Raw genomic sequence first — 26745 nt, 5'->3', positions numbered from 1 at the left:
GCTTGCGGCTTCACAGCTAGCTTCCCACTGTGCATGTGCAAGCCACACTACTCTTTGTGAATGGTCCCACGGCTTTCTGGGACTTGTGACATGTCTGACAAGGCTGTGAGTGTGGTGGGGGGGGTGCAACTGGAAGTAGGAGCAAGTCAAAACCAGGTACACGTCACTTAAATTTTGGATACTGTAGTTTTCTGCAGGTTTGACATATCTGCTATCTACTCGACACAACCTCATCTTGTTTGGCACAAAAACTAGGATTTAAATTGTGTTTGCACAAAAAGTCTTTTAGTGAATTTTTACTGAAAATATAGATTTGATAAACAGTTGCGCAAATATAGTGCGATATGAAAAACTGCAACTACCATTTTTTATTTTACATAGCTTGTGTTCTCAGAAAAAAAAATATAATACTTTGGGGGTTTAAGTAATTTTTTAGCCCCCCCCCCAAAGGATGTTTTTAACACGTGTGCAAAAAAATTAAAAAATTCCGCAGTGAATAAAGCAGAACTCCAGGCGAAAAGTTAAATGTAATAAAAAAATAATTTGATCTATATACTGTGTATGTGGATTTGTAATTCTGACACTATTGTGGTCCACACATTTCTGCCACTGTGCCACAAGGGACAGCTATGCAAATAACTTTCTTATATCCTACCTCAGCTTTACAGCTTCTTTTGTCACCTGCCTGCTGAATGGACAGTGAAATAGCAGATGGAGAGGTGATCTGCAAAGCTGAACCAGGAAATAGGGGTGTCAGCTGACTGGCTATTCAGTACGGCAATGTATGAATCACATGTCTCGCTGAACAAGATTACAAATATTTTGCAGGTAAAACAACTCACACACACAAAGTTTTACTTAAATCTTTAGCTGGATTTTTACGTTAAAATAATTACTGCTGTCACGTTCAGGTACTGCGCACACTTCAAGACAATTCAATGGAAAAACAGTGACAATTCCAGACCTGACTCTGTGTCCATTTCTTGTTCAGCTTGCTCGCTGGGTGTTTCTTTGGATACAGATTCAACGGGTTCAACAGGTCCAATGGGTTCAACAGGTTCAGTGGGTCCAATAGGTTCATCTATGTCGGGGTCATCTTCATGTTCCATCAGCCTGAAACAAACAAAATGAAATGGCAGCAAGTCCAGGAATCTATTTACTATACTGTAAACAGAGGTGATCCAACTTACCAGTCCATTGCAGACTCTATACCTTGGTTGCCCGTGGCAGACACTGCCTTTTCCCTGAATAAAGGAAACAAAAATAACTGTGCTAAAAACAAACCCAACAACAGTTAAAACATAATTCTAGAAAACGGTGGATTCAATCTTGGGTGGAAACCAGTGGCATAACTACAATGGGCTTTCCACTCACAATCTGTGCATTGATGTTCCTCAGCATGAAGCTCCATGCCAAGTATATGTTAATGTATGTTCTATGGCAAAAGAAGAAGAAAGCCTATATTAATTTAACAACTTTATTACCAGGCCATAGCTGAAAGATGGCTATAGCGCTGCTCTCTTGTCTTGGGAGGGCATCCATGGACCTCCTCCCAGAACACATCTCCCGCGGACACAGCTGATCACAGATTGAGGTAAAGGGCCAATCCCAGTGGCCCTTTACAATGTGATTAGCTGCATCCAATCACAGCTGATCACATGTAAACAAACTTGCCGGTTATCGGCATTCCTTTCCTCATGCACAGTCACTGTGTGAGGAAAAGAAAGCCGATTAGTGGCAAGGCTGACAGGGCACATTTACAGCCCCATCAGTGGTCATCCATGCCCATCAGTGCAGCTCATCAGTGCCACCTCATCAGCGAAGAATAAAAATTACTTATTTGGTAAATTTTATAACCAAGACACTTTTTTCAAAATTTTCAGTCTTTTTTAGTTTGTTTAGCAAAAACTAAACCCAGTGGTGATTAAATACCACCAAAAGAAAGCTCTGTCTCAAAATAATGATACAAATTTCATTTGGATACAGTGTTGCATGATCGAGCATTTATCAAAGTGCGACAGCTCCGAAAGCAGAAAATTAGCGGCCTGGGCAGGAAGGGGGGTGAAAGTGCCCTGTATTGAAGTGGTTAAAAAAAGTTTAAAAAATAATTACATGCTTAGAGAGTTAAACTTTTTTTGTCAGTATAAATGAAAAAAATAAAATTTGATCAGAGTATTTATTAAAACAGTGTACCAGAAAATAAAAAACAAATCTACTGAGCTTGTTTTAACATTCAATATAGAAAAAAAGCTGCTGACACAAAATTGCTGGGTACAGTTAAAAGAAATATAAAGGAAGGTGCAGCACTAGAAAAATGTGATCGATAAGTTTGATAAAAAAAAAAATGTCCCAAAACATAAATAGAGTGAAGCCAAACTGAGTCATCCCCATCACGAGGAAACAGAAAACCCCCAATGGACGAAATCCACCATAGAAGATGTCTCAAAAAGGGATAGGAACACCATCACCCACACAAACTGACTCTTACCATCAGTGTATGGGTAATACACATATGTTGTAATCAGATGGTAAAGGCAATCTTCTCAGTGTAATGGAAATTTGTAAGTTCTGTATATAATTGTATTCTATTTTGTATGTATTGCACACTGCCCTCACTGTGCACACGGCACTAATAATGTTTTCAGTAAATGTTTACATTCTTTTGAGTCCTGATTAGAATAAGCCTGCCTATGTAACGCCCCTTGTTACCATAAACGTACAATTGTAATATTAATGTGATACCTACGTAATCATGTGCATAAAAACCTTCAATTGCGTCATAATAAAGCAGAACAGTAATTTGGAAAGATGCTGAGCGTATCTTTTGTGTCTGTTCCCTACTGCAGTAGTTATTATTAATTTGGAACCACTAATCAATATGAGGATAGGAGTTGCCTATCATCAATTCAACCGAGTCATCAGTATAAACCAACGATCATCTATATGTGTGGCAACAGCAAATTCATCACCCTTTGGACCAGATGGAAAATATAGATTCCTCTTTGCAACAAGATATTAGACCAGGTATGATCCAGTGGGCATAAGCACCCTCGAGAATCGTGGTATGTGGAAAGTAAAAAGAACACTCTGAAGACAGAAATAGCCGAGGCTTGTTGTCCCGGGGGATTGAGTAATGAGACATTCCTTAAGTTAGATTGCCTTATATCCACTGACACTGGACGTTCAACTTCCGAATGAATTTTTGAACGTCTATAAAAGTTTCAAACTTATTTAGGGGCTTCGAGGGGGCAAATTTCAATCCATGATTTAAAACATGCTTCTCTTCGTTAGAGAGGGTAGCCTTGCTTACATTGAACAATCCAGTATCCCTTACGTGCGCCTCCTTTTTTGCGCGGACCCGCCTCCCCCCTCTGGCACCCCTTTTAGGTCTATGCCTTTTTTGTTCTGCTTGACTTCGGAAAAAAAATTATTCCTTTCATAACCCCCTAGAGCTTCTCTATCCCTCCTAGGATGAGCTGAACCTAGGGGGTAATGCTGTTGTTGCCACCAATTCTCTCCTGCTGGAGTTCTTGGAGAGTAACTCTGTTGTGGGTAATATGGGGAACCCCAATTGTCATGATGTTCAGCAATATACCTATCATCTTTGCGTGGACTATCTAGTCCGCGCAATGCATCAAAACGATTGTGGACCATCGTAGGAAACTGGTTATGGGGTACATGTTGACCTTCTCTCTTACGTCCACCTCCTCTACCTTTGGGACCCCCTTTAGAAGGCATCCTCTGTAATTGATTTGGAACCGCAAGTGATTGAGGAAGGACTTGCGATGAATTCAAAGCAGTACCTTGAGAGGAATGTGTCCCACCTACAACACTATTCCCCGAATCTATACCATAACTCCCAGTGGCCTTAGTTTGCCATTTAGAAACAGTTTAACTTTTGTAATCAGTGACATCTCTAAGGTATTTTTTCTTTTTCTTGGACCTTTGCTCTAACTCCTCTTTCTCAAGGTGTTTTTGTAAAACGACGTCAGAGACTGGAGACGCAGGACGCGGTTGGACAGAGCACGGCGGCCATCTTGACGGCTGGAAGCGCTGGTCGCTTCACTTCGCTGTATGCAATTTTATCAAATGTGAGTTTATTTTTAGTTATATTAAATACTCTTGCTTATGGAGTTTGCGCAATGAGTGTTCTTTTTACTTTCCACATACCACGATTCTCGAGGGTGCTTATGCCCACTGGATCATACCTGGTCTAATATCTTGTTGCAAAGAGGAATCTATATTTTCCATCTGGTCCAAAGGGTGATGAATTTGCTGATGCCACACATATAGATGATCGTTGGTTTATACTGAGAAGATTGCCTTTACCATCTGATTACAACATATGTGTATTACCCATACACTGATGAGTAAGAGTAAGTGTGGGAGATGGTGTTCCTATCCCTTTTTGAGACATCTTCTATGGTGGATTTCTTCCATTGGGGGTTTTCTGTTTCCTCATGATGGGGATGACTCCGTTTGGCTTCACTCTATTTATGTTTTTGGACATTTTTTTTTATCCAACTTATCAATCACATTTTTCTAGTGTACCAGAAAAGTCTACCACCAAATAAAGGTCCTTAAAGCTGAACTGAATGAAATGATCAGTCCCAGCATAGATCGTGCTCTGATGTCTGCAGGTCTCCTGATATTCTGGGTTTAGTTGAAGCTTTGTACCATGTGACACTATATAGTCTGGATGTAGACTGAGACCCTTCCATGGCCACTTCCTGCTGCATCTCTAGCCTAAAACACACCCCTCTGTAGTCTCAGACTCTGCAAACGATGCAACTTCCTTCACAGCTCTGATTGTGGGTGGGATGGAATACATCCTAATTAGCATTCAATCCTGCCCAGTCACACCTACAGAAAGAATCCAAACCTCCGAAAGTCCCTCCTCACAGATCACAGCATTATTCAAATGGAAAACCCCTTCATACACAGCCTGTTCTGATAACTAGCTGTGCTGCTGCTGGGAGGGATTGAATTGATCACAATTAGAATTCAATCCTGCCCAGGTAAATATGCTGACCAGTGTGAACAGGGAGAATTCTACCCCTCAGCTCACACCCTCCCAGAGCTCTGCTCTCCATGAAGTGATTCAATTACATATGAAGGAAACACCTTCATAATAACCTCCCATAGCCCTTCTTCTGTAGTCTTGCAGGAAGCCATTATTCTTTGACATGCTCCAAGACAGGAATGACACAAGAGGATGTATGACACATTTACACCTACTTTGCAGTGTGATCTGCATTCGGACCCACCCACATCAACTCCCAGAACTGCTACAAGTTAATCCCATAGCCTGCCCTGAAACTGCAGAGGCTCAAAGCATGATGGGACATGTAGTATCAGGACTGGTAAAGTAAGCAAACAGGAAGAACTTTGAAATTCAGCCAGGAGATGGAATGACATCACAGACACAGAAACCTCCTTTTTACAGCTAAAGTACAATGAAGATAAATAGACACTGGGGTTGTGATTCATTTCCATGCACAATGCATCTGTTGTTTTGGGGAGGAAAAGCTGGAGTTCTGCTTTAACGTATAACCAAAAGGCAAAACTGGAGTGGAGAGGGATTAGAACACGTTTGAGTAAAAGGAAAAATTCCAAATTTTGGGTTGTCACCAGAATAAAAAAGAGGCAACATTTTCTAATAGGGACACTTGTTCTGGTCACTTCTTGTTTTGGGGACATTAAGTGAAGGGAAATCTCCCCAATGAGACACAGAGTGGCCAAAAAAAAAAAAAAAAACCACACACAGGAGTTATAACCCTTCCACATGGTATGCAAAATTAAAAAAAAAAAAAAAAAAAAAAAACTTTTTCGTTTAGTTGTACTTAAAAAAACAAAAACGTAAAAGTTACTTAGACAAATGAAATCATACTGGAAAATGTTCACTTATTACGTACACATATAGCACAAATGTATGTAAATGATTGCGCCAATAATATAATGCCGCACACGCCAGAACAGGAGCAATTATTCATTACGATTAACTCTACACTGATGAGCTGTACAGACATTTAAAGCATCTACTCATTTTAAAAGTACAGTAATCTTTACTGACGGATCCCGGATACCCCGTCTGGGCACCTCCGCCAGAACTGTGCCAGCCGGCAGACTCGCCATAACCAGCCCTTAACCCCCAATCACGAGGCAAACCACACAGATATTGAGGGTTAAACATGCAGAGCATAAATTGTTTATTAAGTACAAAACATACACTTTTAAACACAGTTAGGGACACTCTCCTTAGCCTTGTCATATAGGGGACAAGGAAGAACCAATGGGAACTCGACACTTGTACATTCAAACAAACTACAGTTGAAACACAAAAGGGATGATAAGCAGTCAGCCCCTCCCTACACATCACCTGCTGAGATGCGTCTCCACACCTTTTGTCTATGTGCCATGACATAGCATAATTAAACACAATAACAAGAGGGGGAGGATAGGGAGAAGGGATGCAACTTATATAGGGACATAATTACTAGGGCTGAAACAACTAATCGATTAATCGACAACTAATCGATTATGAAATTAATCGATTACTGTTTTCATAATCGATTAATCGGCCAGTAACATAATGGGGTTAAAAAAATAAAATGAGCTCTTTATAGTACAAAAAGAGCAAATAATCGCTACTGTAAATATTACTTTCACCGTTCTACAGTAAAAAAAATGAACCCCTTACAGTAGCGATTATTTGCTTTTTTTGTACTATAAAGGGCTCATTTTAGTTTCTTTTAACCCCATTATGTTACTAAACGTCTTAGACCTGGTTCACATCTATGTGTTTTTTGGTGCTTTTTGCAGAAACACACTAGTAATTTAACATAATTCCTATGGGACACGTTCACATCCATGCTTTTTTCAGGCGCTGCGTAAGCATGTAATGTGTTTTTGCAGCAATTTGCATTTTTTAAGCTGCCCAACAACAAATTGGCCAAAAAACAGTATTTCTCTTCTAATAGTGTGTATACAGTATATTTCCTCTAACATATACAGTATATCTCCTCTAATGGTATATACAGTATATATCTTCTGTCTGTTATTCTCAGAGTGGATTCAATATTTTGCTCCCTAACCATATAGTTGGTTGTTTATATTTACCACTGCATAGAGATATTTAAGAATAAATTGCCTTTTTTTTAAACTTTACATATTAACTAAATTATACACCACACTTTTTTTTAAGGTTATTAACCGATTAATCAAAACAATAATCGGCCAACTAATCGATTATGAAAATAATCGTTAGTTGCAGCCCTAATAATTACATTATCCTAACGCCATTTTGGACCCAAGTCTCTGGTTCTCTGCTGGGCACAGAGATAGTGGGTTCTGTCACATTCACCATTTCACAAGTTCACAGAGTTTTGAGGCTTGACATATTTGGCAACTATTTTCTCATACCAAAAGGAGCATAATGAAGAGAAGAATCAAGCTGCACAATACCAAGGCTTTTGCAAACAGCAGCAGTGAGCTTTTCCACATTAGAAGGTCCCTCTTCAATATAGTGGCCGTCTAGAGAAGAAAAATCTTGTACAGTTTCCTCCAGTACTGCCTCTACGTCTTCTTCATTCTCTTCTGTGTCTGCCTTGTGTAGGGCAGGCATATCGGGATCTGACTCAGGTACAGAAATGGAATTAGAAAAAGATGGGGCATTTTTGAGACCTTGTCGAAGGTGGCTGTATTAGGCTCCATTCACATTAGCGTGCCACCAAGGTCACATGACTTCCAGTGCAACTCTCGAGAGTGACTCTGATCCGACTTTACATTCTCTGGACCAAAGTCACATCAAAAGTTGCACCAAAGTAGTGCAAGCAACTTTTTTAAGTCGCACAGATTTGAACTGTGCCATTGAAAAGAATGGACTGCGACTTGTCATGCGACTTTGATGGCCAAAGTCACATAAGTCGCACAAGTGTGAACAGAGCCCTAAGATCATTATTGGTTAGAGGAATTGTGACCTAGATGCACAAAATTCAGCTTTTCCCAAATAGGCCACTTGTTATGTACCTGAAATAGAAGCCAGAATCAGATGCCGAGACTGTGATTAGAATGGGAAGTTCTGACAAAGCAGAAGGTGCATCAGACAGCTGCAGAGAGACGTCTGTACATACAAAGAACAGAAGTCCAAAGTTGCAGACTACAACCACTAACTTAGGTAAAGTAAGAGCATGTTTACACTTGCATTGAGCCTCTGAGGAGCGATCCAGGGAAACTGCTTTCAGAGGGGGTTTGACAGGTGGCGAGGAGGTGTTTTGCCCTCACAATTGTGCCGCCAACACACTGCAGTACTGTGGTGTGGCCTTTTAGACATTAAACAGGTGGTTGTGAGGCAGAGCTTAGGAGTTAAAACAAGTGGTTGCTGCAGAGCGATTGTGGTGTGGCCCCATTCACTAGAATGGGTTGTGTTCTGTACTGCCCACCAAAAGCAATGGCAAGGATAAGTTTTGCAGCACCTAGAGCCGCAGGATTCTGAATAAATGAGAATCACAATTTTTTTTGCTTAAAATAAAGATCACTATTCTCGCGGCGTAACATCATCTTTTCACATTATACAAAAAAATTGGCTTGAATGGAGAAGATTCGGATGCCGCACACCGGATGTAGTCAAAAAATTTTCACTTTATTGAAAAAATGGGATCATCAAAATAACTAGACTGTCATGCAGAAAGTACAGATAATCTGACGCGTTTCGCACTCAGGACTGAGTGCGAAACGCGTCAGCTTATCTGTACTTTCTGCATGACAGTCTTGTTATTTTGATGATCCCATTTTTTCAATAAAGTGAAAATTTTTTGACTACATCCGGTGTGCGGCATCCGAATCTTCTTCTCCATTCAAGCCTGCTTTGCCTAGCATTCAGCCAGCACCTGGAGCTCTTCTGCTCTGAAACTTCTACTTACACCTGGGTAAGTGTCAGCCTGAGCGGTGGAAATATTTTCTTTGCTTGTATACAAAAAAATTGGGCTAACTTTACGGTTTCGTTTTTTTTTAATTCATTGAAGTATATTTTTTCCTAAAAAATTGCTTTTGAAAAACTACTGTGCAAATACAGTGTGACATAAAATATTGCAACAATCTCCATTTTATTCTCTAGGGCCTCTGCAAAAAAATATATATAGATAATGTTTGGGGGTTCTAGGTAATTTTCTAGCAAAAAATACTGATTTTAACTTGTAAGCAACAAATATCAGAAAAGGTTTAATTCGTAAACTGACCTCATTTACAGATGAAAGTTCATTCCTTTGATCTAAAACAGGGGTAGGCAAGCGGCACGCAAAGCCTCTTTTGCCGGTTTCTTGCCGAGAAAGTTCCCTCGGCGGATAAGGACCCCCCCTGTACTGCGCAGGCGCAGCGCCTGTGCAGTACGAACTACTATGAGCCGCCGAAGATAGCCGAAGCTGAAAATCTTCAATCAGCTGTACACGGCGCCTGCACCCTAGGTCCAGGTTCAAGCCCCACCATCCAAGTGGACCTAGAGGGGGAATAAAAAAAGAGCCGAGCGAAGCAAGGCCGTGCCCGAAGCATGGCGAGCGAAGCGAGCCGGCGAGGGGCCCTCTTACAGGCGTCGTGTACAGCTGATTTTCAACTATTCACCTTTGGCTATTTCCGCCGGCTCCTACTGCGCAGGCAGGGGGGTCCTTATCCGCCGAGGGGAACTTTCTCGGCAGAACACCGGCACCTGACTCTCTCCCGAACAGCAGAGCAGAGCATGGAAGTGTCAGAGAGATGCTAATGCATTCCAATTTCACAATTCCCCACGCCACACCTGCACTGGGGGGAAGGCACTGTGCCTCCACACATTGTAAACAATGGGAAACATTGATTGGTTATCCAACTTTGTTGTAGCTGCAATCGTCAGCTCTTGTGATGGGGAAGAGATTGGGTGCAGTTCTGCTAGGGGGGGGTCCCTGTTTCCAGGAGGATGACGACTGATTGGCCACTGTCAAAGCCAATCACAGTCCTGCTAGCCCCGCCCCCAAAAGGGGGAAGATGACTCGCTTGGTTGCCATTACCAATCTCATAAAGAATGGATTTTATTGTGATTGAGAAAACCTCAATCAGGTGATAGTTTGTGGAATTACTGTTGAGCTTCTGGGAACTTTGTTGGAAATTTTTTTTTTTTATATATATTATATATACAGTATCTCACAAAAGTGAGTACACCCCTCACATTTTTTTTATATCTTTTCATGTGAAGAAATGACACTTTGCTACAATGTAAAGTAGTGAGTGTACAGCTTGTATAACAGTGTAAATTTGCTGTCCCCTCAAAATAACTCAACACACAGCCATTAATGTCTAAACCACTGGCAACAAAAGTGAGTACACCCCTAAGTGAAAATGTCCAAATTGGGCCCAATTAGCCATTTTTCTTCCCTGATGTCGTCTTACTCGTTAGTGTTACAAGGTCTCAGGTGTGAATGTGGAGCAGGTATTAAATTTGGTGTTATCGCTCTCACTCATACTGGTCACTGGAAGTTCAGCATGGCACCCCATGGCAAAGAACTCTCTGAGGATCTGAAAAAAAAAAAAGATTTGTTGCTCTACATGAAGATGGCCTAGGCTCTAAGAAGATTGCCAAGACCCTGAAACTGAGCTGCAGCATGGTGGCCAAGACCATACAGTGTTTTAACAGGACAGGTTCCACGCAGAACAGGCCTCGCCATGGTCGACCAAAGAAGTTGAGTGCACATGCTCAGCGTCATATCCAGAGGTTGTCTTTGGGAAATAGATGTATGAGTGCTGCAAGCATTGCTGCAGAGGTTGAAGGGGTGGGAGGTCAGCCAGTCAGTGCTCAGACCATACACCGCACACTGCATCAAATTGGTCTGCATGGCTGTCATCCCAGAAGGAAGCCTCTTCTAAAGATGATGCACAAGAAAGCCCGCAAACAGTTTGCTGAAGACAAGCAGACCAAGGACCTGGATTACTGGAACCATGCCCCGTGGTCTGATAAGACCAAGATAAACTTATTTGGTTCAGATGATGTCAAGCGTGTGTGGCAGCAACCAGGTGAGGAGTACAAAGACAAGTGTGTCTTGCCTACTGTCAAGCATGGTGGTGGGAGTGCCATGGTCTGGGGCTGCATGAGTGCTGCCAGCACTGGGGAACTACAGTTCATTGAGGGCACCATGAATGACAACGTGTGACATACTGAAGCAGAGCACAATTCCTTCTCTTCAGAGACTGGATCGCAGGGCAGTTTTCCAGCATGATAACGACCCCAAACACACCTCCAAGATGACCACTGCCTTGCTAAAGAAGCTGAGGGTAAAGGTGATGGACTGGCCAAGCATGTCTCCAGACCTAAACCCTATTGAGCATCTGCGGGGCATCCTCAAATGGAAGGTAGAGGAGCGCAAGGTCTCTAACATCCACCAGCTTCGTGATGTCGTCATGGAGGAGTGGAAGAGGACTCCAGTGGCAACCTGTGAAGCTCTGGTGAACTCCATGCCCAAGAGGGTTAAGGCAGTGCTGGAAAATAATGGTGGCCACACAAAATATTGACACTTTGGGCCCAATTTGGACATTTTCACTTAGGGGTGTACTCACTTTTGTTGCCAGCGGTTTAGACATTAATGGCTGTGTGTTGAGTTATTTTGAGGGGACAGCAAATTTACACTGTTATACAAGCTGTACACTCACTACTTTACATTGTAGCAAAGTGTCATTTCTTCAGTGTTGTCACATGAAAAGATATAATAAAATATATACAAAAATGTGAGGGGTGTACTCACTTTTTTGTGAGCTACTATAATATATATATATATATATATATATATATATATATATATATATATATATATATATATATATATATATATATATATATATATATATATATATATATATATTTTCACACACACACAAACACATGTGTATGTGTCACTTACTACTGATCCCTCATCTCTGCATCATATACTACTACCAACCTCTACATCACCTACTCCCAACCTCTGAACTTTGCATTACTTACTTACTACTGAACCACTTCACTCTGTGTACCTTTAAGCCACATGCATACAAGCCCACTGCTTTCAGAAAATGCCCCTTTCCTCAGCTCATCATTGCACATCCATTCCAGATGCTTGTATGTGACATCGCATACAAGCACATGGGCTGGATGCGAGAGGTGGATCAGCGGGGATGAGTGTGCCAGGACAGGTAGATGTGTCTCATCTCTGCTTCCTTGCACAACTCTGCATATCGCGCATATCATAGATGAGAAGAAGGTACAGAGGTGGAGCAGATGAGAGGGGGAGGTTAGCGGTGGGACAGAAGAGCAGTAGGGTACGATGGTGGGGCAGATGTGCAGGGGGTACAGTGGTGGAAGAGATGAGAAGGGGGTTCAGCGGTGGGACAAAAGAGCAAGGGGCTTACAGTGATGGGGCAGATGAGCAGGGGGTTACAGTGGTAGGACAGAGGAGCGAGGGGGTTCAGTGATGGGCCAGATGAGAAGAGGGTTATAGTGGTGGTACAGATGAGCAGGGGAATACACTGGTGGGGCAAAATAGCAGGGGGGGTACAGAGGTGGGGCAGTTGTGCAGGGGGGTACAGTGGCAGGGCAGAGGTGAAAGGAGGTACATTGGTGGGACAAATGAGCAGGGGGTTACAGTGGTGGGGCAGAAGAGCAGGGGGGTACAAAGGTGGGGAGCAATGAAAAGTGGGTTGCGGTCGGACAGAAGAACGGGGTACAGCCGTGGGGCAGAATTGCAGGAGGTACAGTGGTGGGAGAGATGAGAAGGGGGTTCAGCGTTGAGACAGAAGAGCATTGGGGGTACAGCTGTGGAGCAGATGTGCAGGAGGCACAGTGGTGGGGCGGATGAGAAAGGGGGTACATTGTTGGGGCAGATGAGCAGGGGGTACAGACGTGGGGCAGATGAGCAGGGTAGTACAGTGAGGGGACAGATGAGCAGTGGGAGGACAGATCTGCAGGGGGTACAGTGATCTGAGGTGTGAAGGTGCAGGAATTGGGGCTCATCTGAGGACTGGAGGTACAGGAATTGGGGCTGATCTAAGTGCAGGATGTTAATTAGTCACTATTACTCTAGTAGTTTACATTTACTTTATAAAAAATCCTTTTTGTGATTAAGAATGTGAAGTTAACATTTTTTTGTTATAAAATCGGCACGCTCAGCACCATATGCTCAAAACTTTGCCTACCCCTGATCTAAAAGAACCAAGAGACACATTGTTTCTCTTTATCGTTGTTGATAAACATTTGCAGCTGAGTTTTTCTTTTGACAGCTCTGATCGGCTCTGCACTTGTTTAACATGAATCAGGAAAATGCTGTATTAAGATTGTGAGGGGGGTTGATTCGCGATCACGATTTTTTAACGATTAATCATGCAGCTCTAGCCGCACCGCAATGCAAAGCATCGCACCCGCAGCATATGTACTGCCTTGTATCGGATCCCTTTGCAGCTTGGGGGGAGTGGTAAAAACACAACTCAACCACAAGTGTAAACTAGGCCTTAGACACACTGCGGTTGATTTACTAAAACTGGAGCACTCAGAATCTGGTGCAGCTGTGTTGTAGCCAATCCCCTTCTAACTTCAGCTTGTTTAATTAAGTGGATATTCAGACAAAATCTCTAACTCTAAACCTACTCTCAGCCACTTCTAAACCTAATCTACCTAGCCCTGTAAAGGGAAAAAAAAAAAAAAAAAAAAAAAAAAAAAAAAAAAAAAAAAAAAAACACGCCATACTTCTCTCTCTTTTCTGAAGTTGATCCGGTCCAGTCTCCAGCAGCAGATGCTGTGTACAGAGAAAGCAGACAACAGCTGTGAAATGCCTGGGAAGTGACGTCACCCATAGAGTTACTATGCGTCTTCTGTTGTCAGTTGCCACTCCTACACACTCCCACACATTAAAGCCGCCGCTGACAGCTCAGCGTGGGACCAGACCCGCTGCAGAATAGGCAAGGGAAGCGATCTCTTCTTTACAGGGTTAGATAGATTCGGTTTAGAATGTGGCCGAGAGTAGGTTTTGCGTTAAATAGGTTTTGGCTGAACATCCACTTTAACCGCTTGCCGCCCGTCATATGATGGCCAGGCGGCGCGGCTCTCGTTCTGGCAGGGCGTCATGGCGCCCTCGTCTTCCCTACCCCCCCAGGGGGCGTGCGAGCCAATTGCGCGCGCCTGTGTCACTGGGCACCCGATGCACGTGCCCGGCGGCCGCGATGTCCGCCGGGCACCCGCGATTGCCCGGTAACATGGCAGGACGTGGATCTGTGTATGTAAACACACAGGTCCACATCTTGTCAGAGAGGAGAGGAGACCGATGTGTGTTCTCAGTATAGAGCAACACCGATGGGTCTCCTCCCCCTTGTGAGTTCCCTCCCCCTTCAGTTAGAAACATTCCCTAGGAACACAGTTAACCCCTCGATCACCCCTTAGTGTTAACCGCTTCCCTGCCAGTCACATTTATACAGTAATTAGTGCATTTTTATTAATTTTGAAAAAAAAAAAAAAACGCTTTTTTTTACTTTTTGCTATATTAAATATCCCCAAAAAATATATAAAAAAACATTTTTTTTCCTCAGAGGCCGATACGTATTCTTCTACATTTTTTTTTTTTTTTTTTACAAAAAATATCGCAATAAGCGTTTATTGATTGGTTTGCGCAAAAGTTATAGCGTCTACAAAATAGAGGATAGTTTTATGGCATTTTTATTGATTTTTTTACTAGTAATGGCGGCGATCAGCGATTTTTATCGTGACTGCAACATTATGGCGGACACATCGGACAATTTTGACACATTTTTGGGACCATTGGCATTAATACAGTGATCAATGCTATAAAATTGCATTGATTACTATAAAAATGTCACTGGCAGTGTAGGGGTTAACCACTAGGTGGCGCTGTAGGGTTAAGTGTGTCCTAGGGAGTGATTCTAACTGTGGGGGGGAGGGGCTGTGTGTGACATCACTGATCACCGCTCCCAATTAAAGGGAGCTGTGATCAGTGTCATTAGGCAGAACGGGGAGATGCTTGTTTACATTAGCAACTCCCCGGTCTTCCTCACCGTGAGACGATTGCGGGTATGTCCGTGGACATCGAGTCTGCAGGACTCGCGATCACGGAGCTCCCGGCGCGCGCGAGCCGCCTCTTAAAGGGCAACATACAGGTAAGTTAATCTGCCTGTATGTGCCCTTCTGCCGCAGTATATCTGCTTGAGGTCGGTCAGGAAGCGGTTAAAGCATTTACAAACTATAGGATAGATTTATGGACATTTTTTAATTTTATTACTAATAATGGCAGTGATCAGCGACTTAAAGCGGGACTGCTACAATGCAGCGGACAAATCAGACACCAGTGACACAAATACAGTGATGACACAAATACAGTGATCAAACATGCACTGTCACTGGCTAGGAAGGGGTTAACATCAGGGGTGATCAAGGGGTTAACTGTGTGTCTAACCTTGTGTACACTATGGAAGGTTCTTCTACTATGGGAAGGCAGAGATCCGCGTTTCTGCTTTGCAGGAACACAGGATCACAACCTTCCCTTCTCACAGAACAGCGATCTGCCTGTGTCCCGAACGATCGGCGAGCCCTGGCAGACATTAATTGGCTGATTGGCTCCTGCTGTGTCCAATCACAGCAGGAGCAGGTCAGCAGCAGCGTGTGCACACCCCAGACCCGAAATTGTAGGATCACATACAGATACCTGATCCTGCCCAGGAGAGCCGCCTTGCCACTGTATATATACACACAGTAAGTGAGCAAGCGGTTAATGTGACCGACAAGATCAGTATATGGACATACAGTGAAAAACCACAGGGAACAGACCTTTTTCTTAGATAATGCAGAATATATGTTCAATTGGGCATACTCTTGGTATATTCACCTTTGATCAGAAGTGTGTTGTGTTATAATACATCATACTATGAGAAAAGTGCAAAGGAGGAATCAGTGACTTACGCTCTGGTCTGAGGGAATCCCATCTCTAGGAGACTCTCCAGCGTTGAACACTGCGACATTTCTGGGGGAAAAAAATATGTATATCTGTTAATTCTTCTCCAGCAAAAATATCAATTTCCACACAAACAAAATATTACTGTGATGCCATTCATGCATACTGGACACAACCCTACACACACCTTTCTTCAAGTAGCAGAAAAACTCTGGATGCTGGTAAACATGTGTAACGTGTTTAGCAGCGTCCAGGGCTTGGGTGCAAATTCATTTCGTTGGCCAGAATAAAAATTTATTCTGGCCACTGAAAGCGTTAACATGCATTTATGCCACTCCCAGTGTTTTTTTGTCAAAACTCTCCTCTCCTGAAGGAATTCTTCTGCGTTCAGAAGAGGAACATTTACTGCATCTAAATGCTGCTGCCCCTTAAGTGCTGTCAATCAAATCCTGAGACACGGGAGCCGAGTCCTGCTGTCTGTGTCAATGGACGCAGCAGCAGGACTCGGGAGCGTGCCTGCTCGGGTGTCCCCTTGGAATGCGGTTCTCTGAGGGGGCACTCGATGTGGGGAGGGAGCCAGGAGCGCTGCTCGGGGACCCCAGAAGAGGAGGATCGGGGGCCACTCTGTGCAAAACCCTTGCACACAGGAGGTGAGTATAACATGTTTTTTTTTTAAATAACACACAACGAACCTTAAGGCCTCTTTCACACTAACGATCCGTATGTCCGTTTTCGGATGAAAAACGGACATACATGAATCTCTATGGAGCGTCAGATGTCAGCGGTGACATGTCCGCTGACATCCGACCCGCTCCGATCCGAAAAGTGTAACGGAGGAAAAACCTACTTTTCCATCCGTTTTCGGATCGGATCGGGTGACGACGGACACTACAGTCCGTCATCATCCGATCCCCCCATAGGGGAGAGCGGCGCTCTGACAGGTCCGTCGCTGCACAGTGTGCAGCGATGCACCTGTCATCTTCCTGCTCAGCGGGGATCAGCGGAGTGATCCCTGCTGAGCAAGCGGATATTCACGGGGCGGATCATCACTGATCCGCCCCGTGAGAAAGAGCCCTTACAACCCCTATAAGCTTTGACAATAAAACCTGGAAGCTGATTGGCTACCATGCACAGCTGCACCAGATTTTGCACTCTCCAGTTTTAGTAATTCAACCCCCATAGGCTTTTATTGAGTCGAGTTAAGGAAGCTTTGCCAAAAAGCACCCAAAGCTCCAAAAATAGTAAAAAAACAGGAGCAGCAGTGTGCATGAGGCCCAATTCACACTGCAACGCAGAGCGACAGGACCGATTCACCACTCTGCATTGCTGGCTGCGCTAGGGGCAGTGTGGTGTGCAATACAGATCCTTGTACGGCTTTTTTTTTTTCCTTTGTATGAGCTTTATTTGAAGTGTACAAAATTTACACTTTATTCATTGCAATGCCTGACATTGCAGTGAGTTTCGGGCTGGTGTGCTGCAATAAAAATGCAACATGTCTGCATTTTATCGCAGCGCTAAGCTGTGTTACAGTGTGAATGGGACACATAGGAAACAACTGTTTCCTGTGTGTCCCTGTGGTGACAGACGTTTTACTTTGCGACACAGAACATAGTGTGAATTAGCCCTAATTCTGCTTGACTGATTAAAAGAGTAATATTCCTCTGCTGACATTTACCTATAGATAAGCCTATAATTTACCTATAGATAAGCCTATAGGTAGTGTAAATATCTCCTAAAAATGTACTCTTTAGGAGATATTTACATTACATGCAGCCAGTGACATCACTGGCGCATGTGCTCTGAAGAAACGGCAAGACGGGAGACATGGTGCAAGTGTACGGGACAGAAGCCCTGAGCAGAAAATGTGTTCACGACTGGTTCAAACGCTTTCGCAACGGGAAGGAAACGAATGAGGATGAGCCACGTTCGGGTCGGCCGTCGACAAGCAAAACCCCAGACGTGATCGAGCAAGTGCGACAAATGATGGCACAATATCGGCGACTGACTCAGCGATTGATGGCAGAGGAATTGGGCATTAGCAAGGACATGGTGTGCACCATCGTTCATGAAGATCTGGGTAAGCAGATCTGTTCCCGGTTTGTGCCGCACAAGCTGACAGACGTACAGAAAGCAAAATGGATGGAAACCTCTGGAGATTTCATTACCATGTGTGACCAGGATCTATCCTTTCAACGAACCATCATCACAGGGGATGAGAACTGGTGCTACCAGTTCCATCTGGGATCCAAGTGGCAATCTCCCCCACGACCCAAAAATTCCCCGTCTTAAGAGCGTCATGAAAGCCGCACGTTTTGCAGATGTGGCGGTAATCCAAGAATGCGTGACATTCGTTCTGCAATCGATTCCTAAAGAGGCCTTTGCTGACATTTTCCAGAAGCTTAATGAACTAGAGGTGCATAGAATGAAAATTTTGGTGCCGAAACCAAAAATGACAGTTTTAAAAAAATATACAGTGCCTTGAAAAAGTATTCACACCCCTTGAAATTTTACACATTTTGTCATGTTACAACCAAAACTGTAAATGTATTTTTGGGGATTTTATGTGATAGACCAACACAAAGTGGCACATAATTGTGAAGTGGATGGAAAATGATAAATGGTTTTCAACATTTTTTACAAATAAATATGTGAAAAGTGTGGCGTGTATTTGTATTCAGCCCCCTTTACTCGGATACGCCTAACTAAAATCTAGTGGAACAAGTTGCCTTCAGAAGTCACCTAATTAGTAAATAGAGTCCTCATGTGTGTAATTTAGGTTACATCATGTACACTGCAGCTGGTAGACGGATGTTTGGGAGCATTTGGGCGTTTTTTCCAGCAGCCCCTGAACTCTCCTCAATGTTATGTTATGGGTACATATACACTCAGGCATTCATAGCAGTTTAGAAGCAATTGAGGTTAGAAGCATTTTTTTGGAAAGCAAAAATTTGCATTTTGGAACTGCCAAATGCTTGTAACAGCGTGTAAACGTGCCTAAACACGGTAATGTTTATAGGCGTTAATAGGGAAGCATTTCTGACCACTATCAATGGTAAAAAACAGATTTTTCAGAACCCTTGTATATTGTGGACTGCGAGGGGAGGGAGATTTTTTTTCTGCATTGCAGGCATTTGGGAGGGTCTATTGATCTGTAAAAGCTGTCAAAAACGCTTCTAAACACACTGGTTAGGTTATAAGAAAATACCCCAAGCTTTGAACATCTCACGGAGCACTGTTCAATCCATTCGTCCAAAAATGGAAAGAGTATGGCACAACTGCAAACCTACCAAGACATGGCCGTCCATCTAAACTGACAGGCCGGGCAAGGAGAGCATTAATCAGAGAAGTATATAAAAATGATTATTGATGAATTTATTAAAGATAAAAAAAAATTAAATAAGAATTAACTCACAGGCTAAGGGTTAAAATGGCTAGTCACAAGGAAAGGCCCGCTGTGCGGTTCTGATCCAGATAGTCGGCGGTGTGGGGTGCTGCTGCTGTCTCGCTAGCTGCACGGGTTTCCAAGGCTCCGAGTCAAGCTGGCAGTCGTCTCCCCTTCGGCTTCAACGTCACTGGATGTGGGGCACAGGGCCTGCAGGCGCGCATTCGGAGCATGCGTGCTACTTCACACAGCCTGATAAACGCATGCTCTGAACGCGTGCCTGCCGCGTTTAATTTTTTATCTTAATAAATTCATCATTAATCATTTTAATGTACTGCACTTAGATGAGCGCCGCTGTTCGCCACATTATATACCTACAGAGCTGCTTCGTATTCCACAGCTGGCTGCACCTCTAGAGCGCTATATACATTTTGAACCCATCAAACTTGTTCCTAATCCATTCAAGCCTGAACTGAACTTTCCAGAGTCCAAGCTACCCCCAACCACTGGATTTTATTATCATAATCACCTTTACCTATAGTTTTTTGTTTCCCACCCATCCGTCTCTCTCCAAGCACCACTATAGTCCCCCCCCCCCCCCTCTTCTTGTTAATCAGAGAAGCAGCCAAAAGGCCCATGGTAACTCTGGAGGAGCTGCAGAGATCCACAGCTCAGGTGGGAGAATCCACAGGACAATTATTAGTCGTGCATTCTGCAAATCTGCCCTTTATGGAAGAGTGGCAAGAAGCCATAAGAAGTTCAGTTTGCAGTTTGCGTGAAGCCATGTGGGGGACACAGCAAACATGTGGAAGAAGGCCTAAAAGTAAAACGCTATGCGTGGCGGAAAACTAACGCTGCACATCACCCTGAACACACAATTCCCACTGTGAAACATGGTGGCGGCAGCATCATGCTGTGGGAATGCTTTTCTTCAGCAGGGACAGGGAAGCTGGCCAGAGTCGATGGTAAGATGGATGGAGCCAAATAAAGGGCAATCTTAGAAGAAAACTTGTTAGAGTCTGCAAAAGACTGAGGCGAAAGTTCACCTTCCAGCAGGGCAACAACCCTAAAACTACAGCCAGAGAATTTCACTCTCTAGATGTGCAAAGCTGGTAGAGACATCCCCAAAAATACTTTTTTGTAATTGCAGTGAAAGTCAGTTCTACAAAGTATTGACTCAGGGGGGCTAAATACAAATGCATAGCTGCCAACAGTCCTGACATTTACACCCTTGTCCTAGTCTGTCCATGTCCCAGGAAAAATTACAAGAAATTGGCTGTCCCGATTTTCATTAGGCAACCCATCACTGGATGACCACTGGCCGCAGCTTCCGGCTGTGAAAACATGGCCGCGTGATCTCCCTCTGGCTAGCAGGTCTCTTCCTTGTGTACAGTGAAGAGGCCACCACACAGTGTAGCTAACTGGCTTCTCTCTTCAGTGTACAAGCAGAGCAATTCGCTTGTACACTGAAGCCGATTGGCTGCCCCTTCCCTCTCCACTGTACACAAGGAAGAGACCTGCTAGCCGGGGGGGGTCATCTTAGTGAGCCTGTTGCAGGAGAGTGGTCATGGGGTGATCTGCTGGACGTTCTGTGTGTTGGGGGGGGTACAGAGTATTGGAGGTGCAAATCAAGTCCTGTACCATGTCCGCACCCTCTCTGACCGTCTCCTGTACAACGCCTGCACCCTCTCTGACCGTCTTCTGTACCATGTTCGCACCCTCTCTGACCGTCTCCTGTACCATGTCCGCACCCTCTCTGACCATCTCCTGTACCATGTCCGCACCCTCTCTGACCATCTCCTGTACCACGTCCGCACCCTCTCTGACCGTCTCCTGTACCATGTCCGCACCCTCTCTGACCATCTCCTGTACCACGTCCGCACCCTCTCTGACCGTCTCCTGTACCACGTCCGCACCTTCTCTGACCGTCTCCTGTACCATGTCCACCCCCTTTCTGACCGTCTCCTTTACCATGTCCGCACCCTCTCGGACCGTCTCCTGTACAACGTCTGCACCCTCTCTGACCGTCTCCTGTAGCATTTCTGCACCTTCTCTGACCGTCTCCTGTACCATGTCTGCACCCTCTCTGACCGTCTCCTGTACCATGTCTGCACCCTCTCTGACCGTCTTCTGTACCATGTCCGCACCCTTCTCTGATTGTCTCCTGTACCGTGTCTGCACCCTCTCTGACCGTCTCCTGTACCGTGTCTGCACCCTCTCTGACCGTCTCCTGTACCATGTCTGCACCCTCTCTGACCGTCTCTTGTACCATGTCCGTACCCTCTCTGACCGTCTCCTGTTCCATGTCCGCACCCTCTCTGACAGTCTTCTGTACCATGTCCGCACCCTCTCTGACAGTCTTCTGTACCATGTCCGCACCCTTCTCTGATTGTCTCCTGTACCATGTCTGCACCCTCTCTAACCGTCTCTTGTATCATCTCCACACACTCTCTGACCCTCTCTCTTTTTTTGTCTCCCTCCACACACTCTCTGACCCTCTCTCTCTCTTTTTCTGTCTCCCTCCACACACTCTCTGACCCTCTCTCTCTCTTTTTCTGTCTCCCTCCACACACTCTCTGACCCTCTCTCTCTTTTTCTGTCTCCCTCCACACACTCTCTGACCCTCTCTTTCTCTTTTTCTGTCTCCCTCCACACACTCTCTGACCCTCTCTCTCTCTTTTTCTGTCTCCCTCCACACACTCTCTGACCCTCTCTCTCTTTTTCTGTCTCCCTCCACACACTCTCTGACCCTCTCTTTCTCTTTTTCTGTCTCCCTCCACACACTCTCTGACCCTCTCTCTCTCTTTTTCTGTCTCCCTCTTTTTCTCTCCCTCATCTCAGACTCTAACCACACCCTTTTAAGCCATGCCCAATATTTAGTTTAAGCTATCACACCACATTTTTTCTCACCATTAAGCCACATCTACAAATAAATGCCCCGCCCCTAACTAAAATAAATCTCCGCCTACATACAAAAAAAGCATCCCAATTAATTTTTTCAGAATGTTGGCAACTATGCAAATACACGCCACAATTTTCAGATGTTTGTAAGAAATTTGGAAAACCACTTATCGTTTTTCTTCCACCTCACAATTATGTGCCACTTTGTGTTGGTCTATCACATATGAATTTGTCGGCCATTACTGGCACCTTTAGCGCATGAAAAGATCAAGAAAAATATATCCCTTTAAATTCTATTTAAGTCTTCACAGTGGTCTGTTGAGCTTCTGTTGTGGTGTTAAAAATCTTGCTTGCTGCATTTTTGGTCACCTCCCCATTAAAAAAGCAGCACGAAGGCATCAATAACGCACCTGTTACGTTTTTTGATGCGTTTGAGTCACATGACCTATGAATAACACCATAAGCACCCAGTAAAATTGTGGTAAAATCTCTGCATCTTCGACTCCATTATGGGCACCTTTTTCTCTGTCGACAAAATACTGAAAACACCATTTTTAGTCAATCAGATCTTGAGATTGCATGGTGAAAACAGATGTGATCGATAACTTATGATTGTATCTTTCAACTATTGTTTAAAATTGATTGGAAAGGAAAACAATTATCGAATTGTGTAAGATCTACCAAAAACACCTACACATTTAATTCAATTTACATAAGACGGGCCCTTGTACTACACAGTTGATGGTAGATCTAAAGAAAATTGTACAAGATGATTGTATAGCGTATGGTCATCTTAATAGAGTCCACACATGCTTTGTTTTTTTTTTTGTAATTTGACTGTGTCATTCAATCCAAACAAACCTGCAAACAATCAAATAGCCATAATTTCTCTGTTGATCGATTTAAATCAGATTCAAACTAAGTGGAGCAGAAAATGATCAATCTTTTTGCATTGATCGGCAGCATCAAGATACTGTATTCACGAATCTACCAGATTATGAGATTACGTGGTGGAAACTGAGGTGCGGTTGATAACTTACAATTGTATCTTAACTATCGACTGAAATCCACTTCCCTGTGTGTGTTATATCAATCAAATGAGTTGTCAACTTTAGATTAAATTATTCCTATCGAAAGGGATCGATTGGAAAATAAATGAATCATTTGTCAAAGCATGCATGGTCACGACAATCTTCTTTAAAGCGGACCTTTAGTAATTTTTTCAACTTTCCATCTATTAAATTTTCTACCCTTGTTGTTTTAAAGTATAACTAAAGGCAAAAAATGTTTTTCCCATTTTGGATAGAGTGGAAAGGGCTTAGAACCCCCATCAGTTTTTATTGCTGTCTGTGCCCCGGTTAAGAAGATTCACCCTCTCTCTTTGTCCTGTTTCATTCTCATTGAAAGTAAAAGAAAATCCCCAAATTTTGGGTTGTCCCCAGAAAAGTAATACAGGGGAAATCATCCTTATTTGCACGGATTTTCTCTTACTTCCTGTTTGGCTATTGAACAGGGAGTGAAGGGAAATCATTGCAATTGGGCACAGATGGCAAAAAAAAAAAAAAAAAATCTGACAGTGGTTATAACCTTTTCTTGCTCTATCCAAATTGAAAAAAAAAGTTTTGCCCATAGTTCTGCTTTAACTTTGGAAAGTAAAACTTTTTTCTGCCAGAAAATACCTAATACAGCCCACTTCCGCTTTCTTGTCTGGTAATTAGCCTAGGCGTATGACATCATGCACAGCTCTCTCTCACTCTCGCAAGAGTTTGCCAGGAAGGGAGGGGGGAGATGAGTCATAAGAGGACCAATGAGACCTGCAGGCATGTGTCTGTGTAAATCCACGAAGTGAACAGGCAGCAGCTTCAGCTGCCCACAGTTAAAATGGATGCTGCCAGACTCAGTGGAGGGAGATTTCTGCAGCATATTTGGCACGTACAGAATCACAGTATATATAAAATAATATGCAAAGTGGTTGGGGGGGAAGCTTCAGAATGGCAAAGATGTTTCTATTACAAATTATATGAGCAGACTGCAGTTCCTCTTTAACTGCTTGCCAACCAGCCGCCGTCGTTATACGGCGGCAGGTTGGCTCTTCTGCATGAATCGCCTTAGCTGTACGTCGGCTCACACCCGCGGGTCGAGTGAACTTTATGTCTGCCGGCGACTCGCGATTGCCTAGTACAGAGGCAGAATGGGGATCTGCCTATGTATGTAAACAAGTGAATCCCCATTCTGACAGGAGACATGACAGATCTACTGTTCCCAGTCATCGGGAACAGTGATCTCGGTCACGTCCCTGGCAGCCCATCCCCCCCTATAGTTAGAACATACCCAGGGAACACAGTTAACCCCTTGATCGCCCCCTAGTGTTAAAGTGGTTATAAACCCTTTACAACCACTTTAAACTACAGGCAAGCCTATAATTAGGCTTACCTGTAGCTGTACTGGATATCTCCTAAACCTGCACGTTTGCCAACATCATCGGCACATGCGCACTTAAGCCAACTGAAGCAATGGCACATACGTGCCATTGCTTCAGTTGTACTGTGCCATTCCCAGCGGCTCCTGCGCGAGAGTGACGTCACCGCGGTTCCGGCCGATCACAGCGCCGGGGCCGCGATACCTGGAAGTAACCCCCGGGGGAGATGTCACCGGCTGGAGCGGGAGACGAGGACGGCTGCGGGGGCTTCGTTCTCGGGTAAGTAATTCATAAAGAGCTAGTATGCTATGCATACTAGCTCATTATGCCTTTATCTTGCAGTTTTTTTTTTTTGCAATTGTTAAGGATGGTTTACAACCACTTTAACACCTTCCCGGCCAGTGTCTATTTTACATTGATCAGTACATTTTTATAGCACTGATCAATGTAATAATGTCACTGGTCCTGTCATTTGGGGTCAGATTTGACTGCCGCAATCCCGCTAAAAAATGGCAAATCGCTGCCATTACCAGTAAAAAAATAAAAAATAAAAAGTAAAAGTCCCTAAATCTATCCCATAGTTTGTAGACGCAATAACTTTTGCGCAAACCAATCAATATATGCCTATTGGGATTTTTTTTACCAAAAATAAGATATTTATCTGCCTAAACTGATGAATAAATTTTTTTTTTTTTTTTTGTATATCATAGCAAAAAAAAAAAAGATTTTCTTCTTCAAAATTGTTGCTCTTTGTTTATGAAAAAAATAAAAACCGCAGAGGTGATCAAATACCACCGAAAGAAAGCTCTATTTGTGTGTGTGTGTGGGGGGACACGTCAATTTTGTTTGGGTACAGCATCGCTACCGCGCAATTGTCAGTTAAAGCGACGCAGTGCCGTATGCGACAAATGGCCCCGGTCATTAGGGGGCACATCCTTCCGGGGCTGAAGTGGTTAAATCTACAATAAACTAGGTAAAGTAAGGACCTGTCCCCTGTACAGACTGAATGGAAGGGATAGGTTTGTCCTCCTATTTACATAGTCTTAGTAAATCGTAAGCACGCTATACAATCTGATTGCACAATCGCCTTCAGATCATCGATATAGTACAAGGGCCTGTCTGATCGGATAGATAGGTGTATCCTCCTATTATACTGTTTTGGTGACTCCATAGGAGATTGTACAATCGGACTGTACAGTGAATAGACACCTTAAAAAGGAGATTCCACAACCTGATTGTACAATCTCATACAGTATATGGTCAGATTTCCAGCTCTGTCGGATAACCTGACCACAACACACACAGAAAACAGCCATCCAGTATGGAGGGGACACAATACACAGCGAGCCATATCTATGGGACCATGTGTTCCCCACCCTCCATTAACCCCTCCCCCTCCAGCACTCCCCCCGCCGCATGGCTCCCCCCGTGCCCGCAGCCTTCCGTATTTATTTCCAATCGCCGCACACAGCTAGAAATAGAACGAAAAAAAGCGCTAGTAGCGTCACGTGACTTCACTCACCGTCGGCGTCTGCGAACCACGTGACAAAGCAAAATCGGAGGGGCGGGGTCAAGCACTTCCAGGTTACGGAAGCCGAGAGGGGGACCCGCCTCTCATTGTCCTGCGTACTACGTAATGTGACGTGTTGTTTGGGGGTGTGTCTGTTGCTATTGGAAACTGGTACACAATTTACTCTGATTCTGACCTGATGTTACTGGTGGTCAGTAAGGTTTGCGGTATGTTGTAGTATACAGAACAGGGAGGAGTAGACTTTGGTAGGATTGTGGTTTCCAGGGAAACGTCCAGAGTGGAAAGGAATGAAGCTGACCATACTTGTTATCATTTGATTGTACAATGTCCTATAGGTCTAGGCTGCGTTCACACACGATGCCCCACCATTTTAAATGGCTGCAAAATGCGGGACGCATTTGCGATGCTATTACTTCTAATGGCACCCAATTGCGCCGCAGTTGTTGCGCAGTAAATCATGTTGCAATCACAACGCTTGTTGCTCAAAAAGGAACATGAGCTTCTTTTGGGCGACAGCATCGTGCCTTGCGATGATTGCAGCAGCAAAATTGTGGCGTGATTGGAGTGC

The 26745-nt window shown here is 43.9% G+C and overlaps 1 protein-coding gene across 1 annotated transcript in view; it reads right to left on the bottom strand.

Moving 5' to 3' along the window:
- UBXN1 (UBX domain protein 1) overlaps positions 1-26298 on the bottom strand; it is a 41477-nt gene extending 15179 nt beyond the window's left edge. The window contains exons 1-4 of the mRNA XM_073605292.1: positions 26169-26298; positions 15953-16013; positions 1191-1244; positions 965-1113 (exon numbers count right to left, since the gene is read on the bottom strand). Of these exons, the coding sequence (XP_073461393.1) occupies positions 965-1113; positions 1191-1244; positions 15953-16011 (262 nt within the window). The 5' untranslated portion in view covers positions 16012-16013; positions 26169-26298. The remainder of the gene's footprint in view (positions 1-964; positions 1114-1190; positions 1245-15952; positions 16014-26168) is intronic.
- Positions 26299-26745: the final 447 nt, after the last annotated feature.

The sequence above is a fragment of the Aquarana catesbeiana genome, linkage group LG11 (genome assembly GCF_042186555.1).
Source record: "Aquarana catesbeiana isolate 2022-GZ linkage group LG11, ASM4218655v1, whole genome shotgun sequence".
Taxonomy (NCBI): domain Eukaryota; kingdom Metazoa; phylum Chordata; class Amphibia; order Anura; family Ranidae; genus Aquarana; species Aquarana catesbeiana.
Note: the sequence above shows the minus strand (reverse complement) of the source record. Positions and strands in the feature narration are given on the sequence as shown.